Source organism: Schistocerca serialis, chromosome 4 (assembly GCF_023864345.2).
Source record: "Schistocerca serialis cubense isolate TAMUIC-IGC-003099 chromosome 4, iqSchSeri2.2, whole genome shotgun sequence".
Lineage (NCBI taxonomy): Eukaryota > Metazoa > Arthropoda > Insecta > Orthoptera > Acrididae > Schistocerca > Schistocerca serialis.
In genome coordinates this window covers 326,927,898-326,947,314 of record NC_064641.1, presented here as the reverse complement: position 1 = coordinate 326,947,314, position 19,417 = coordinate 326,927,898, and the positions used below count along the sequence as shown (strand labels likewise).

The 19,417-nt window shown below is 41.2% G+C and overlaps 1 protein-coding gene across 1 annotated transcript in view; it reads left to right on the top strand.

Moving 5' to 3' along the window:
- LOC126474437 (venom carboxylesterase-6-like) overlaps positions 1–19,417 on the top strand; it is a 138,231-nt gene that overhangs the window by 110,981 nt on the left and 7,833 nt on the right. Inside the window, exons 8-9 of the mRNA XM_050101908.1 lie at positions 147–285; positions 7,993–8,128. Coding sequence (XP_049957865.1) covers positions 147–285; positions 7,993–8,128 — 275 coding nt within the window. The remainder of the gene's footprint in view (positions 1–146; positions 286–7,992; positions 8,129–19,417) is intronic.

Sequence of the window (19,417 nt, the reverse complement as noted above, 5' to 3'; positions counted from 1 at the left end):
GTCAAAGAGAATTGTGTGATACGTTCCATGTTAACAGAGGAATTTCATAACACAATAAGTAACAAATAAACAGAAGACGTAATTTGAAGGCTATTCAAATATTTAGTGATTGCTGCCACAAAAATTTTCATTGTTTTCTTTTTCAGTTATTTTCGGATGCCTTCTTTGTCTGGAACACAGATGAAGCTATTAGGAAGTACAAAGACACAGCTCCGGTCTATTATTACGTATTTTCATATAAAGGGAACCTGCGGATGCATCATGTGTTTGGAATAAAAGATTTAGGTAAGAAGATAAAGCAGATCCTTTAACTGTTGAAGAAAAATAACAAATGATGTGTCTTATGTTTAATTAATCTATTCTTTATACTAATGATCGTGAAGGTACTTGTTTAGAAGAACGTAAATTAATGTTGAAAATGCATTTAACATAAAATATACTTAATTTAAAATGAATTCAATTTCTTTTCTGTATAGATTCACATTACGAGGGAAATGACAATTTTAGTTGCTTTCCAAAGTGTCAGGATTCGTGCACCAAACAGGCAGAAATAGTACCCCGACAATTTCTTATTTCCCAATAATGTATGTCATCACTAAAAGTTTTGAAGTATGCACAGCAAAAAAACAAATATCATTTAGCACAGTAAAATTAGGGTTACATTAGTTTATGAGAAAGGCTCAGATCCGACTTCAAATACGTAGCTTCTTAAGACACTTCACGCTACAGAAAAGACGTTTCTTAGGAACACAGTGTAAATAGATGACGGAATTTTGTTTGTCTTGAGTGCTACGCCTCCCTTTGACAGATATGTCCATGAATTAGTGTTGTCTGGGAGAATTATGCCTTCAAATATCGTAACAGTCAAAGTTAGCGTAAGGAGGGCTATGCGTGAAGCGTTCAGTGAATTCGAAAGTAAAATTCTATGTACCGACTTGACAAAAAATCCTAGGAAGTTCTGGTCTTACGTTAAATCAGTAAGTGGATCGAAACAGCATATCCAGACACTCTGGGATGATAATGGCATTGAAACAGAGGGTGACACGCGTAATGCTGAAATACTCAACACCTTTTTCCAAAGCTGTTTCACAGAGGAAGACCGCACTGCAGTTCCTTCTCTAAATCCTCGCACGAACGAAAAAATGGCTGACATCGAAATAAGTGTCCAAGGAATAGAAAAGCAACTGAAAACACTCAACAGAGGAAAGTCCACTGGACCTGACGGGATACCAATTCGATTCTACACAGAGTACGCGAAAGAACTTGCCCCCCTTCTAACAGCCGTGTACCGCAAGTCTCTAGAGGAACGGAGGGTTCCAAATGATTGGAAAAGAGCACAGGTATTCCAGTTTTCAAGAAGGGTCGTCGAGCAGATGCGCAAAACTATAGACCTATATCTCTGACATCGATCTGTTGTAGAATCTTAGAACATGTTTTTTGCTCGCGTATGATGTCATTTCTGTAAACCCAGAATCTACTATGTAGGAATCAGCATGGATTCCGGAAACAGCGATCGTTCGCTTTATTTGTTCATGAGGCCCAGAAAATATTAGATACAGGGTTTCAGGTAGATACCATTTTCCTTGACTTCCGGATGGCCTTCGATACAGTTCCACACCGTCGCCTGATAAACAAAATAAGATCCTACGGAATATCAGACCAGCTGTGTGGCTGGCTTGAAGAGTTTTCAGCAAACAGAGCATAGCATGTTGTTCTCAATGGAGAGACGTCTACAGACGTTAAAGAAACCTCTGGAGTGCCAAAGGGGAGTGTTATGGGACCATTGCTTTTCACAATATATATATATATATATATATATATATATATATATATATATATATATATATATATATATATATGATCTAGTAGATAGTGTCGGTAATTCCATGCGGCTTTTCGCGGATGATTCTGTAGTATACAGAGAATTTGCTGCATTAGAAAATTACACCTAAATATAGGAAGATCTGCAGCGGATAGGCACTTGGTGCAGGGAGTGGAAACTGACCCTTAACATAGACAAATGTAATGTATTGCTAATACATAGAAAGAAGGATCCTTTGTTGTGTGATTGTATGATAGCGGAACAAACACTGGTAGCAGTTACTTCTGTAAAATATCTAGGAGTATGCGTACGGAGCGATTTGAAGTGGAATGATCATATAAAATTAATTGTTGGTAAGGCGGGTGCCAGGTTGAGATTCATTGGGAGAGTCCTTAGAAAATGTAGTCCATCAACAAATGAGACGGCTTGCAAAACACTCGTTCGACCTATACTTGAGTATTGCTCATTAGTGTGAGATCCGTACCAGGTCGGGTTGACAGAGGAGATAGAGAAGGTCCAAAGAAGAGAGGCGCGTTTCGTCACGGGGTTGTCTGGTAAGCGTGATAGTGTTAATGAGATGTTTAGTAAAATCAAGTGGCAGACTCTGCAAGAGAGGCGCTCTGCATCGCGGTGTAGTTTACTGTCCATGTTTCGAGAGGGTGCGTTTCTGGATGAGGTATCGAATATATTACTTCTCCCTATTTATAACTCCCGAGGAGATCACGAATGTAAAATTAGAGAGATTCGAGCGCGCACGGAGGCTTTCCGGCAGTCGTTCTTCCTGCGAACCGTAATCGACTGGAACAGGGAAGGGAGGTAATGGCAGTGGCACGTAAAGTGCCCTCCGCCACACACCGTTGGGTAGCTCGAGGAGTTTAAATGTAGATGTAGATGTAAATGTAGAACAGCCAGTATACACTAGGTGTTTGTAGATTGTTCCCTGATCACTCGTTGTAACATCGATTGTTGGACTTTTTCACTTTTGGTTAATTTAAACTTTCTAACGTTAGAACATCCGTAGACCAACTACTAGAATATTTTTATACAAACCTAAAATTCAGTCATCACTAATTGCCTGCTTTTTTATGCACAGTACAGAAGTGTAAAAAACAACAAATTTCATGGACACATACAACGTTCTCCTATGGTATAGTGGGGCAGACACAGCTAATGTTTTCTGCATGATTTCTATACGCATAGGATACCTAAAGTGTTTTCGACCAGTTATCCTCTTAATCAGTATGCGCTACATAAAATGGGAACATTGCTGTTTACGAATGTTAGTGAAGACTTCAGATAGTATCAGTGTTGGTGCAGAGTGTGTATTTATAAAGATATAGGAGTATAGGATGTTAAGTACAGGAGATTACAATCACGAAATTATCTTTTAAAGCTTAAAATATTTTTTAGAGACAAAACACAATAAGACGCGAAGCACATACTGTTGTTGTCATAAACGCTGAAGTCACTGCTTTTTTATTACTCGAGAAACAAATACAATTTAAAACTTCCCCAGTCTGCTCTGCCTACAGTATATTGTCCCTCCAGACGAAAATCTGATACGGTACATTTGTATCAGTGAAGTAGTTATCGATTATGTAAAACACATATGAATGAAAGTGGTACCGTAAATGAGTAACATTCATAGCAAGAGGATTCTCCATTGAAATCAGTCATTTTGCATTGTAATCGGTTAAACTCAGCGTATGCACAGACAGTAAGAACCTCTTTGGTGACAACTGGTTTTGAGTAGACGGCACTCATTGCGGGAACAGACAAGACCGCAGTTGCACTCGGAGGCATGAGCTGTGTTGGTGGCAGACCGCAGGGGCTAGTGGAAGCACAGGTGGCAATAAAGAAGGCGTTTATTCAGTCAGGGTTCATGCCTAGACATGACTCTGTGAGGCACAACACGTCTCATTCTGTTGTCCTTGGCTAGCAGTCACGTACAGGCGGCGGCTTCCCTCCTGGTGAGAGGATGCTGCCTAGGATGCCCGCAGTGCTGATGGCAGATCCGTGGGGGTTTCAGTGGCCTCTGTAGGCCGCGGTCGTGACGTCTTAGTGGCAAACTACTGCTTCTTCAACGATAGTGATCACTCGTGTTGGCATCCCCATATGTAATCACTTCGATATAGCCTACACTCATTTCTGCTACCACAGACTCCACAATTCCGCTGGATATCTGAGATAGCACTTCTACATTACTTATTCTAGCTTAACACCAACATTATCCTGCGCCTTACGTAAAGCCTAAGGAACGTGTGATTCGTCAACATCTACAACTGATTTGATTTTCCGAGGACCGAAAAGTTCGAATATATTAAAGGCAGGGGATCTCTCTGAAGGAACAGGCAAACTACCCACAAGCTTGCTCCTCTGCCTTTCGGTTCCCTTTTTCTCCTCCTCTCTGCTCCCTTCCTTTTCCGTCTTTTCATCCTCTCCATAGTCAACACATTCCTCATATCCCGAGGTTTGTTTTTTGTTCGTAGTGTCCTGCATCTTCCCCCTATACTCGGGAGTTTTGTATTAAGCTATTTCCTTCACCTCAGCGTCAAGTGCTTCAGACCTCATAGAACGCTCTGCCACCTTCGCTGACAACTTATCCACTTCGCCTCATAAAATTCTCAATACCTCCTCTGTAGCAGCCGCTAGCGGTATCGAGAATTGTGCTCCTGTTGGTCTAACCACGACATGATTATCTCTTATGAGTTACACACTCATAAATACCACTATCCTAACTTCTGACTATCTTACGTGCTTAAATACTGAACCCTATTCCTTGCTCTGAGCGGAACACAATCAAATCATGAAAACACTTAACCATAATACTATAACAGTGCTTCAGTTACTTAACTACTCTCCCTGAGTGGCTGCTCGACGGCGCAGGTACAACCGCGGACGTATATAGCTTTCGATGTTGGAGGAACTTCATGAGAAGAGTTTCGGATCGTGTTATGCTGAACGATTATGATGTCAATCTCCACTTCAGAAACAATACAAGCAGCCTGTAATCAGTAGTACATGACCAGTTTCCTTCGTCAAGGCTCACCATTGTACTGGAATACTCCTGATAATACAAGTAAGGATATTTAGAGGATCACTCGTGACCATTTGCAATCCTACTGAATTTGGTTTTATAGTGTCTTCTCCATCGTGTATATTACGTGAAGAAATTTCATTCATTTTGTGTGCTAAATATAAAAAGAAACGTTATGTTCTAAGCATTTCCTTTCAGATTATTATTAGTGTGCGTATTTTCTATCATAGCAATGAGTTACGTATTATTTTCAATTAATAAAATACAAGTATGTGAAACGGTAAACAAAAGAAATTCATGAACTCAGAACGTAAAATAACGATTAAAAGCGTAAAACAATTATATGTAAAATAAATAATTAGAACTGTTATGAATGTTTAGAAACCTCAATTAGCTATGTAGGAAATTCCGTACAGCCTGATTTTCAGAAATAGTATTTCTGAAAAAAGTTTTAATACGCAGGGATGTAAGTGGTTTTTGTAATTTATATAGTAAAAAAAGTTTTTTTCAAAATTAGTTAACGGTTGTGAGATATTTTGCAAAATTTGAAATTAATAGCAAACGTTAATTACATACCGACCTTCATATGAAAAACTTTTTTTACGTATCATCGTCTCGAAAATATTCCCTCTAAAGCAAAATGCCAAATTACCTTTCGGGGTGGGTTTTACACCATAAAAGTGAGAATGGGCCCAAACAAATAAATGCGTAGTGCACTATTTTGCTCCCTTAACACATCCGCAAAGTTTCATCAAGATCGTTTATTGACACTTGGGAATGTTTCCTTTTAAGTCCTTGCAGGAACTCAGTCGCAGTCCGGTCTCGAACCGACGGCTTTTGCTGCCGATGCCCAGTCGTCTCACTGTCAGGCGTGTCACGTCGTGGAGGTGCTGCTGTTCTCCAGCGACGTGAATGCTCCTGCCGCAGAATCCAGACATACTTACATCGCTCCAGGGCGCATTTGTTTCACTAAAACAGGCCCCTAGTCACGTTACCCAACAGCAGACGCTTGTCCTGGTGTGGTGACAGAGACATGTTTATTCTGACGCACATGGCGCCACACTGCAGCTGCTGGCTGCGGCTGCTAATACAGTTCTTCACGGCAGTTTTCTCACTACTTGTTATTACTTTTGCACAAATACTGGCTAGTGAGGCTACAAGACAGTAGGAAATGTACGGGCAGCAAGTGGTTTACTACAAAACATGTCTTGCGACTTTTGCTAGCATTGTCAAATAACTGGAAGACGCCTCTGTTACAGCAGTTCTCCCTACTTCTGTGTACTGTATCACAAATAAAACATGAAGAAAATGAGTTAGTACGGTACCACAGCCAGAGTGGTTAAAATCAGAACTATGTCCTTGCACAAGTAATGTGATGTGTAAGAATCGAGATCGTTATCCGCAGTTTTCATTACATACCGGGCGATCAAAACCTTAGTATAAATTTGAAAACTGAATAAATCACGGAATAATGTAGACAGAGAGGTGCAAATTGACACACATGCTTGGAATGACATGTAGTTTTATTAGAACCGAAAAAATACAAAAGTTCAAAAATGTCCGACAGATGGCGCTTCATCTGATCAGAATAGCAATAATCAGCATAACAAAGTAAGACAAAGCAAACATTATGCTCTTTACAGGAAATGCTCAATATGTCCACCATCATTCCTCACCAATAGCTGTAGTCGAAGAATAATGTTGTGAACAGCACTGTAAAGCATGTCCGGAGTTATGGTGAGGCATTGGCGTCGGATGTTGTCTTTCAGCATCCCTAGAGATGTCGGTCGATCACGATACACTTGCGACTTCAAGTAACTCCAAAGCCAATAATCACACGGTCTGAGGTCTGGGGACCTGGGAGGCTAAGCATGACGAAAGTGGCGGCTGAGCACACGATCATCACCAAACGACGCGTCCAAGAGATCTTCCACTCGTCTAGCAATATGGGGTGGAGCGCCATCCTGCATAAACATCGTACGTTCCAGCAGGTGTTTATCAGCCAGGCTGGGGATGATGCGATTCTGTAACATATCGGCGTACCTCTCACCCGTCACGGTAGCAGTTACAAAACCAGAATCACGCATTCCCTCGAAGGAAAAAGGCCCGATAACTGCAGATGTGATAAATCCAACCCATACCGTGACTTTCTCGTCGTGCAATGGAGTTTCCACGACAGTTCTAGGATTTTCGGTAGCCCAAATTCTGCAGTTGTGGACGTTGACAGACCCTCGGAGCGTGAAATGAGCTTCGTCGGTCCACAACACGTTACTCAATCAATCGACATCTTCCGCCATCTTTGAAACGCCCACGCCGCAAGTGCCCTTTGCTTTGCTAAATCGCCAGGTAACAGTTCATGATGCCGATGGATTTTGTACGTATAGTATCGAAGGGTACGCCTCAGTGCCAACCAAACAGTAGTGTATGGAATGCCGGTGTGACGTGCGACTGCTCGAGCGCTGACTTCCCAGTGCACAGACGAAGCCGCTACAGTCTCCATCTCTTCCTAACTGTCTCAGCAGCATTACGCCTTGTGCTCAGTCGGCCACTAAAGGGGTCTATCGTCTAAACAACCCGTGGTTTCGAACTTCGAAATCATTCTCGCCACAGCTGCATTTAGCAACGGACTTTTACCTGTTCGAATCCCCTTCCTATGGCGATAGGATCGTAACGCTGAACTAGCACGTTCCCCGTTCTGATAATACAGCTTCACTAAAAGCGCCTTTTCAGGTAACGTCAACGTGCTGCGACTGCTGGCGCATCTGATTCTCTCTCTCTCTCTCTTACAGCTCCTTTTATACACGATTGTCACGCGCAATCACTGACGTTTTGCTGTCCAGCGTCATTTGTCGGACATTTTGTGAACTTTTTTTCCCTTCTAATAAAAACCATGTCATTCCAAGCATGTGTATCAATTTTTACCACTCTAATTACATTATTCCGTGGTTTAATAAGTTTTCAAATTTATACTGACTGTTTGATCACCCCGTATATCACGGGACTGCTGTTCGAGATTATCTGTTGTCCTTCTACTATTGAAGAATACAATGTAATAAGAAAACTGGTGCCTAACTGAATACTAGTACTTTTGTTTCTTATTTTTTTTACCATGGAATTTTACATTATGTTACAGGTATTTGTCATGGAGAAGACCTGTTATATTTATTTTCAAACAACACATACCTTCCAATAATTGGCGAGAGGCCCGAGAACGACATTCAGATGGTTAAAATCATGACTAAACTGTGGACGGACTTCGCAAGAACTGGGTAAGTATTCACAGGTCCTTTTTAAGAAACCCATGCTTTCCTCACTGTTTCACTCCATCTTCCACATTTTCGCACTGCTTTTGAAAGTTCACTCGTCTCTTGTCTGTACTGGATCTTTTGATAACACTTTTGTCAATCAAGCGTAGTGAACACCATTCTACAGTAGCTGTGATAACTGATCACATCAAATGTCAAGTTACAGATTGCCATATATCGGCCGTATTAGTAGCAATTCGAAGTTAATGTTGTTGTTGTTGTTGTTGTTGTGGCCTTCAGTCCTGAGACTGGTTTGATGCAGCTCTCCATGCTACTCTATCCTGTGCAGTAATTACTGCAACCTACATCCTGCTGAATCTGCTTAGTGTATTCATCTCTTGCTCTCCCTCTACGATTTTTACCCTCCACGCTGCCCTCCAATGCTAAATTTGTGATCCCTTGATGCCTCAGAACATGTCCTACCAACCGGTCGTTTCTTCCTGTCAAGTTGTGCCACAAACTTCTCTTCTCCCCAATTCTATTTAATACCTCCTCATTAGTTATGTGATCTACCCATTTAATCTTCAGCTTCTTCTGTAGCACCACATTTCTAAAGCTTCTATTCTCTTCTTGTCTAAACCATTTATCGTCCATGTTTCACTTCCATGCATGTCTGCACTCCATACAAATACTTTCAGAAACGAGTTCCTGACACTTAAATCTATACTCGATGTTAACAAATTTCTCTTCTTCAGAAACGCTTTCCTTGCCGTTGCCAGTCTACATTTTATATCTTCTCTACTTCGACCATCATCAGTTATTTTTCTCTCCAAATAACGAAACTCCTGTACTACCTTAAGTGTCTCATTTCCTGATCTAATTCCCTCAGCATCACCCGACGTAATTCAACTACATTCCATTATCGTCGTATTGCTTTTGTTGATGTTCATCTTATATCCTCCTTTCAAGACACTGTTCATTCCATTCAACTGCTCTTCCAAGTCCTTTGCTGTCATCGGCGAACCTCAAAGTTTTTGTTTCCTCTCCGTAGATTTTAATACCTACTCCGAACTTTTCTTTTGTTTCCTTTACTGCTTGCTCAATATACAGATTGAATAACATCGGGGGCAGGCTACAACCCTGTCTCACTCCCTTCCCAACCACAGCTTCCCTTTCATGCCCCTCGACTCTATAACTGCTATCTGGTTTCTGTACAAATTGTAAATAGACTTTCGCTCCCCATCTTTTACCCCTGCCACCTTTAGAGATTGAAGTAGAGTATTCCAGTCAACATTGTCAAAAGCTTTCTCTAAGTCTACAAATGCTAGAAACGTAGGTTTGCCTTTCCTTAATTTTTCTTCTAAGATAAGTCGTAAGGTCAGTATTGCCTCTCGTGTTCTAATATTTCTACGGAATCCAAACTGATCTTCCCCGAGGTCGGCTTCTACTAGTATTTCCATTCGCCTGTAAATAATTCGTGTTGGTATTTTGCAGCTGTGACTTATTAAACTGATAGTTCGGTAATTTTCACATCTGTCAACACCTGCTTTCTTTGGGATTGGAATTATTATATTCTTCTTGAATTCTGAGGGTATTTCGCCTGTCTCATACATCTTGCTCACCAGATGGTAGAGTTTTGTCATGACTGGCTCTCCCAACGCCGTCAGTAGTTCTAATGGATTGTTGTCTACTCCCGGGGCCGTGTTTCGAATCAGATCTTTCAGTGCTCTGTCAAACTCTTCACGCAGTATCGTATCTCCCATTTCATCTTCATCTACATACTCTTCCATTTCCATAATATTGTCCTCAAGTACATCGCCCTTGTATAAACCCTCTATATACTCCTTCCACTTTTCTGCTTCCCCTTCTTTGCTTAGAACTGGGTTTCCATCTGAGCCCTTGATATTCATAAAAGTGGTTCTCTTCTCTCCAAAGGTCTCTTTAATTTTCCTGTAGGCAGTATCTATCTTACCCCAAGTGAGATAAGCCTCTACATCCTTACATTTGTCCTCTAGCCATCCCCGCTTAGCCATTTTGCACTTCCTGTCGATCTCATTTTTGAGACGTTTGTATTCCTTTTTGCGTGCTTCATTTAATGCATTTTTATATTTTCTCCTTTCATCAGTTAAATTCAATATTTCTTCTGTTACCCAAGGATTTCTACTAGCCCTCGTCTTTTTACCTACTTGATCCTCTGCTGCCTTCACTACTTCATCCCTCAGAGCTACCCATTCATCTTCTACTGTACTTCTTCCTCCATTCCTGTCAATTGTTCCCTTATACTCTCCCTGAAACTCTGTAGAACCTCTGGTTTAGTCAGTTTATCCAGGTACCATCTCCTTAAATTCCCACTTTTTTGTAGTTTTTTCAGTTTTAATCTACAGTTCATAACCAATAGAATGTGGTCAGAGTCCACATCTGCCCCTGGAAATGTCTTACAATTTAAAACCTGGTTTCTAGATCTTTGTCTGTCTCACCATTATATAATCTATCTGTCACCTTCTAGTATCTCCAGGGTTCTTCCATGTATACAAACTTCTTTTATGATTCTTGAACCAAGTGTTAGCTATGATTAGGTAATGCTCTGTGCAAAATTCTGCCAGACGGTTTCCTCTTCCATTTCTTAGCCCCAATCCATATTCACCTACTACGTTTCCTTCTCTCCCTTTTCCTACTCTCGAATTCCAGTCACTCATGACTATTTAATTTTCGTCTCCCTTCACTACGTGAATACTTTCTTTTATCTCATCATATATTTCATCAATTTCTTCATCATCTGCAGATCTAGTTGGCACATAAACTTGTACAACTGTAGTAGGTGTGGGCCTCGTGTCTATCTTGGCCACAATAATCCGTTCACTATGCTGTTTGTAGTAGCTTACCCGCACTCCTATTTTTTTTATTCATTATTAAACCTACTCTTGCATTACCCTTATTTGATTTTGTATTTATGACCCTGTATTCACCTGACCAAAAGTCTTGTTTCTCCTGCCACCGAACTTCACTAATTCCCACTATATCTAACTTCAACCTATCCATCTTCCTTTTTAAATTTTCTAACGTACCTGCCCGATTAAGGGATCTGACATTCCACGCTCCGATCCGTAGAGCGCCAGTTTTCTTTCTCCTGATAACGACCTCCTCCTGAGTAGTCCCCGCCTGGAGATCCGAATGGGTGACTATTTTACCTCCGGAACATTTTACCCAAGAGGACGCCATCATCATTTAACCACACAGTAATACTGCATACCCTAGGGATAAATCACGGCTGTAGTTTCCCTTGCTTTCAGCAGTTCGCAGTACCAGCACCGCAAGGCCGTTTTGGTTCAAAATGGCTCTGAGCACTATGGGACTCAACTGCTGTGGTCATAAGTCCCCTAGAACTTAGAACTACTTAAACCTAACTAACCTAAGGACATCACACACATCCATGCCCGAGGCAGGATTCGAACCTGCGACCGTCGCGGTCGTGCGGTTCCAGACTGTAGCGCCTTTAACCGCTCGGCCACGTAGGCCGGCGCAAGGCCGTTTTGGTTAGTGTTACAAGGCCAGATCAGTCAATCATCCAGACTGTTGCCCCTGCAACTACTGAAAAGGCTGCTGCCCCTCTTCAGGAACCACACGTTTGTCTGGCCTCTCAACAGATACCCCTCCGTTGTGGTTGCACCTACGGTACGGCCATCTGTATCGCTGAGGCACGCAAGCCTCCCCAGCAACGGCAAGGTGAATGGTTCATGGGGAGGGTGGTCGAAGATAATATGGCACCAAAATGTGAGAGTCCGTATTTAACATTTACAAAATAGCTTATTTACAAGAACCACAAGCCACGAGTTACGTAAATTTCAAATTTTTAAGTCGATAAAGTCACCCCACAGAAACTATTTATTCTTATCAACAAACTTTGTTAGAAAGCTATGTGACAGAAGAGCAACTATTGAATAGAAAGTTAACAGCACTCCACAGTCACTAAGAACTCTATCTACATCTACATTTACATCTTTATCAACATCAGCATTGCTACTCTGCAAAGCACACTTAAGTGCCTGGCTGAGGATTCGCTGAATAACCTTCTCAATAATTCTCTTTTTCTACACTCTCGAACAGCGCGAGGAATATACGAAAACCTATATCTTTTCGTGCGACCTCTCTTATTTTAGTATAATGAACTTCTCTTGCTACGTAGGGTGATCGAAATTTCGAGCAAAGATCCCGCCGCAACCAGACTCGCCTTTGTTTTAATGATGTCAACCCCAAATCATGTATCATTTCTGTGTCACTCTCTCCTTATTTCTCGATAATACAAAACGCACTGCCCTTCATCGAGTTTTTCGATGGGCTCCTTTAATCCCATCTCGTAAGGCTCCTACACCGAGCAGCGGTACTCCAAAAGTGTTCTGCCAATAAAATGCAGTTTCTGATTCGGCTTCCTCGCACCATTTTCTATGTTGTATTTCCAGTTCGAGTTGTTCTCAGTTGTAATTCCTAGATATTTAACTGAATTTACATCCTTTAGATTTGATTGATTTATTGTGTAACCGAAGTTTAACGGATTCTTTTTAACACTCATGTGTATGACTTCACACTTTTCATTATTTAGGATTAATTTCCAATTTTCGCACTATTCAGATACCCTTTCTAAATCGTTTCGCAATTAGTTTTGATCTTTCGATGACTTTCTTTAGACGATAGACGTCAACATGATCTGCAAACAATCTAAAACGGCTGCTCAGATTGTCTCCTAAATCGTTTATATACATAACGAACAGTAATGGCCCTATAACACTGCTTTGGGGAACACCAGAAATCCCTGCTGTTTTACTCGATGACTTTCCGTTGCTTACTACTAACTGTGACCTCTCTGAAAGGAAATCACGAACTGAGACGATATTCCATAAGCACGCAGTTTTATTACAAGCCGCATGTGATGTACAGTGTCAAAACCCTTCCGGAAATGTAGAAATACGGAATAGATTTGACATTCTTTGTTAATAGCACTCAACACTTCGTGTGAGTGAAAAGCTTCTCACAAGAACGGTGTTCTCTAAATCCGTGTTGAGTATGTGCAAACAGACCGTTCTGTTAGAGGTATTTTGTAATGTGCGAAATCCTGCTGCGTATCGACGTTAATGATACAGCTTTCCAATCTTTGGATACGGATCTTGCGTCGAGGGAGCAGTTGTATATGATTATTAAGTATGGCGCTATTACGTCATCATACTCTGAAAAGAACCTAATTGGCAAACGGTCAGAACCGGGAGACATGCTTTTATTAAGGGATTTGAGATGCTTTAGTATTCCGAGGACATCTAGTTGTAAGTTACTGTTGTTGGGAGCTCTTCTTGATTTGAATCCTGGAATATTCGCTTCGTCTTCTTTGGTGATGGAAATTCGGAAGGCTGTGTTTAGTAACGCTGTTTTAGCAGCACTGTTAGCGATAGTATTTCCATTGCTATCGCACAGAGAAGGCATTGATTGTGTCTTGCCGCTAGCGTACTTTACATACAGACAGAATCTCTTTAGGTTTTCTGCCAGGGTTCGTGACAAAGTCTGGTTGTGGAAACTGTTAGAAGCATCTCGCACTGAAGTCTGCGTTAAGTATCGACCTTCTGTAAAAGACCGGAAGACATGGGGATTTTGCATTCGTTTAAATTTGGCATGCTTTTTTTGTTGTTTCTTCAGCAGTGTTCTGACCAGTTTTGTGTAGCATGCGGAATGAGCTCCGTTGTTTGTGAATTTGTTTGATATAAATCTCTAAATTGCTGTCAACACTGGTGTCCAAAATTAAAGCAACAAGCCGCTATTTCCCCGTACTGTACTGTCAACAGATGTCCGCATGATCGTATTCTGCATGTAAAATGGCATTTCGCTGAACGGAAAACCACGTTAACGATGGTGTCAGGGCACCAATCAAACGGAGCAGTGTTTGCCGGGTAGCCCCACATCCACAATCGCTATCCCGTGCACACTGTTGCCGACGGTGCAGTATGGCACTTGTGGCCCGACGGCTTAACGTGAATCATTCTGTCGTTTCTCGGATTTGGCGACAGTTTATAGAGAATGAAACTGTATCCCGAAAATCAGGGCAGGGCCGACCAAGTGCGACATCAGAAAGAGAGGACCGTTATCTGGCTGTAAGGGCACGACCTTACCGCCTTGGTACTGCGCAGCGGCTGGCAACTGACCCCGCAGCATTCATTACACTTGTATGGAGACAACAGGCGTAGAGAAGGCTTCGACAGAGTGGCCTTAACTGTCGGAGACCTGCTATATGTGTGCTTCTAACGCGTCTTCACTGAAGGAAACGTCTGGAGTGGAGTCGTCAACATGTCACCTGGAGCGACGAACAGTGGGCCAATATTCTTTTCACAGATGAGTCCCGACTTGGTTTGGAGAGTGATTCTCGACGGTTTCGCATCTGAACACGATTTCGACACCCGAACGTTGTGGAAAGAGACCAGTATCGAGGAGGGTCGCTAATGGTGTGGGCAGTCATTGTGTTGACCACTTCATGAAACGGTACGGATGAATCGGAAATGTTTAACTGCTGTCCGGTATCGTGACGAGGTCTTGGGATCTCATGTGCTGTTGCTGCGTGGTGATGTGCGCCCAGATTTCGTACTGGTGGTCGACAGCGCTCGACTTTATAGACATCGAGTGGTTGATGTTTTCTTCGAAACAGAAGATACTGAACGCATGACGTGGTCTGCTCGCTCTCCCGATTTGAATCCCATGGAGCATGTCTGGGACGTAGGAGGGAGAGGAGTTGCACCACGTTAACATCCACCATCCACTCTACAAGATTTGCGAGCAGATTCGCAAGAAGAATGGACATTATTGCCTCGAAATGACATGTGTTGCTGCCAGAGGTGGTCACATCGAATAGTGAACACATTAACGAGTTGCTGCAATGTATGTACAAATCTGTTAAACTGGGAAAAACGAAGAACATTTTCGTCTGCTTTTATGTATGTTACAGCTGCTAACGTTCTGTATTCTTTACATTGTTTCTACTTTGCTATCACCTGTTTATGCTGTTTTGTGCCAAAATGAATGCAAACTTGCAAAATTTCCGTTGGTTGCATTAATATTTAATACAACTGTATTTCTTTGAATTCTAGCCACATCTGGTCTACACTTACATTGTTAATTTGGAAGAAGTGGAGGTTTCTTTCAGGAAGGCATCAAGCGAATTTTTATCTGCTTTCTTGAACAGATATTTTTCGATATTTATGGCGGATTTGGGAATTCAGGTATTCAGTCTCGCTACGACAATCCTGTGCTCACTAATCCCAGTATCCGTTTTGTTGTTCATTATTACCTCAGGGTTGTTTGTTGCTAAGAGATGAATTGTGTTTTCACAACTGTTTACGATTCTGTTCTCATGAACTAGCTATTCGAAATAATTTTCAGCGAAAGTGCTTAGCGCAATATCAGCTGATATGCTATGCGTACCTATCGACTTAAACACGTATATTCGTCACCATATCAAGGGTAAAATGAAATCTCTCTCTCTATCACTCCCCACACACCCAACCCACCCACCCACCCACCCATCCACCCACACACATACACACACACACACACACACACACACACACACACACACACACACACACACACACCCGCAAACATGAGCAATAAACATAACATTACAAGGTAGTTCAGTTAAAAAGCGACGACAACTGTATCGAATGGAACAATGCAACATCGCTTTATTTGTAGTTAATCTGACATGCTCACTCGGTGGAGGAGACGACCTACAAATTTGTTCTGTAGTATTCGTATGAAAACCGTTTATTTATTTGACAGGACCGCTATATTAATATATTAGTGGACTACTAGTTTCAGCATTACGAATTCCTATTTTCTGATTTATAAAAACAGAAAGTATGCTAACGTTACAGGCTTATAAAAGCACAGTAGATTTACACAAAAACTCAGTGGCGAACATTTACATACCAAAAAGCCAGTCAGTTGTATTTACATCACACAATGATTTACAACACTCTGTCACAACAAGATCATACGATGTGTTGTAAGAAAGTACCTCTCATAAAATTCAGTTCATATGAGCGGATGTAATGGAAATTCTACATATAACAATCAGTGTACCTGATAAGTAAAACCAAATAATACCACAATAAAGTCGAGGGATTAAAATAACACGCCAGATGTCGAGCCATACTCTATGTAGAACTCAAAATTTGTAGGCCACGGACACAGTCTTTTTTTTACATCAGTCTCCTGACTGCGTTGGTGCGATCAGACACGAATTCCGCTCCGTGCCAACTTCTTCATCCCAGAGAAGCAGCTGCAATATACGTCCTTAATTATTTGCTGGATGTATTCCAAACGCTCTTTTCCTCTACGGGTTTAAACTCTACAGCCCTCTCTAGTACCGTGGAAGTTATTCCGTGAAGCCTTAAAAGATGTTCTACCATCTTCTCCCTTCTTCCTGTCAGTGTTTTCAATCTATTCCTTCCATCGCCGATTCTGCGGGGAACCTCTTCATTCCGTACCTTCTCAATCCACCTAATTTTCAACAATTTCATGTAGCATCACATCTCAAATATTTCGATTCTCTTCTTTTTCGGTTTTCGTGCAGTCCACGTTTCACTACCTTACAATTCTGTGCTCGAAAAATACATTCGCAGAAATTTCTGCCTAAAATTAAAGCCTATGCTATGTCTGATACAAGTGAGCTTCTCTTGGCCGGGAATGCGTTTTTGACAGTGCTAGTCTGCTTCTGCTGTCGTCCTTGCTCCCTCCGTCTGTGGTTATTCTGCAATTAGGTAGCAGAATTTCTTAACTTCGTGTCCTTGGTGACCATCAATTCTGTTGTTAAGTTTCTCGCTATTCTCATTTCTGCTACTACTCATCACTTTCGCCATTCTTCGATTTACTATCAATCCATATTCTGTACTCATTAAACTGTTTATTCCATTCAGCTGATCCTGTAATTCGTCTTCTCTTTCACTGAGCTAGCAACGTCACCAGTGAATCTTATCACTGATACCCTTTCACCTAGAATTTTAATTCGACTCATTAAACTTTTTTTTATTTCCGTCATTGCAACTTCAATGAAAAGATTGAACATTAGGAGCGAAAGATTACATCTGTGTCTTAAACACTTTTCAATCTGAGCAGTTCGTTCTGGGTCTTCCACTCTTATCGTTTCTTCTTGTCTCTTATACATATTGTACATCACCCGTCTTTCCCTTTATCTTACGCTTATTTTTCTCGGAATTTAGAACATCTTGCGCTATTTGACATTGTCGAACGCTTTTTGCAGGTCGACAAATCTTATGGACGTATCGTCATTTGTCTTTAGTTTTGCTTTCATTATGAACAACAACGTGAGAATGGTCTCTCTGGTGCCTTTTTCTTCCAAAAAGTGATATGGATCGACATTTTACACACCGTCAATTGTCTTTTCCATCCTTGTGTATAGTATTCCTGTCAGCAACATGGATGCAAGAATGACAAAGCTGATTGTGCGAAAACTTCTCGGACCTGTGACTTATTACTATCTTCAGAATTGTGTGGATGATATCTTTCCGAAAAGTCAGATTGTATATCGCCAGACTGACACATTCTACAGACCAGCGTGAATACTCGTTTTGTTGCCACTTCCCAGTGATTTTAGAAATTGATTACCTTGAATATAATCTATGCCCTCTGCCGTATTCGAGCTTACGTCTTCGAGAGCTCTTTTAAGTTCTGATTTCTAATACTGGATCCCACGCTTCTTTCCTGTCGACTCTTGTTTCTTTTTCCATCACGTCATCAGACAAGTCTTCCCCCTCATACAGGTCTTCAGTATACTCTTTCCAACTACCCACTGACTTCTCTTCATTTAACAGTGAATTCCCATTGCACTCTTAATTTTACCACCCTTTTATTTTCACCGAAGATCTTTTTGACCTTTCTATACGCTGAGTCAGTCCTTGCGACAATAATTTCTTTCTCTATGTGTTCACATTTTTCAAGTAGCCACTTCGCCTTAGCTTCCTTGCACTTCCTGTTTATTTCATTAACAAATGACTTGTTTTCCTGTGTTCCTGAATTCACCGATCAGCTGTAGTATTTCTTCTGTTACCCACGGTTGCTTCATAATTACATTTATTGTACCTATATTTTCTTTTCCAATTTTTGTGATTGCCCCTTTTACAGATGTCCATTGCTCTTCAACTGAGATGCCTGCTGAAATTTTCCTTATCGCAGTCGCTATAGCCTCAAAGAACTTCAAGCATATCTCCTCATTCCTTGGTACTTCAATGTCCTGCTGTTTTGCGCATTGTCTCTTCCTGATTAGTCTGTTAAACTTCAACCTACTCTTCATCACCTCTAAATTTTGACCTGTGTCTATATCTGCTCCTGGGTATGCCCTACAGTCCAGTATCCGATTTCGGGATCTCTGTCTGACCATGATGTAATGTAACTGAAATCTTCCTGTATCACCTGTCCTTTTCCCAGTATACCTCTTCTTCTTGTGATTCCTGAACAGAGTACTGGCTATTACTTGCTGAAATTTACAGCACAACTGAATTAGTCCTTCTCCTCTCTCAGTGCTATTACCAGGCCCATATTCTCCTGTAACCCTTCCTTCTACTCCTTCCCCTACAACCGCATTCCAATCGCCCATGGCTATTATACTTTCATCTCCCTTTACGTACTGAATTAGCCGTTCAATATCCTCATATATTGTATCTGTTCATCTTCTTCGGCATATATACCTGGACTATCGTTGTAGGTGTTGGTTTGCTGTCGATTGTAATGAGGATATCTATCATTGGACTGTTCACAGTAGCCCACTCTCTTTTACACCTTTCCATTCATAGAGAATCTTACTTCCGGGGTACCATTTTCTGCTGCCTTTGATGTTTCCCTGTACTCGCCTGAGCAGAGATTTTTGTCTTCTTTCCATTTCACTTCACTGAATAGCACTATATCTAGATACATGCCGCATAATGTCGTTTCATGCCTTAATGTCATGTTGACTACAACGGCGTGTTGAAAGATACGACCAGAAGGAAGCCCGAAAAGCATAACGTCGATTAGAAATAATGAGATAGGGCCATACGTTCGTACAACATTAAAATTAACGAATGTATTTGGCGTCAATAGAATACATGTAATATTAACAGATTACGTTATACATGAAATATAATAAAATGCCTTTAGAGGTAAACTACACAACCGATATTTACAAAGAAACAGGATTTGACCTTATTTTGTCGGTTTAGCTGCCAGCAAATTATGACGAAAGTAACAGTTGTATAACAGGAACCTGTAAAACAAGCTGCCACGTAA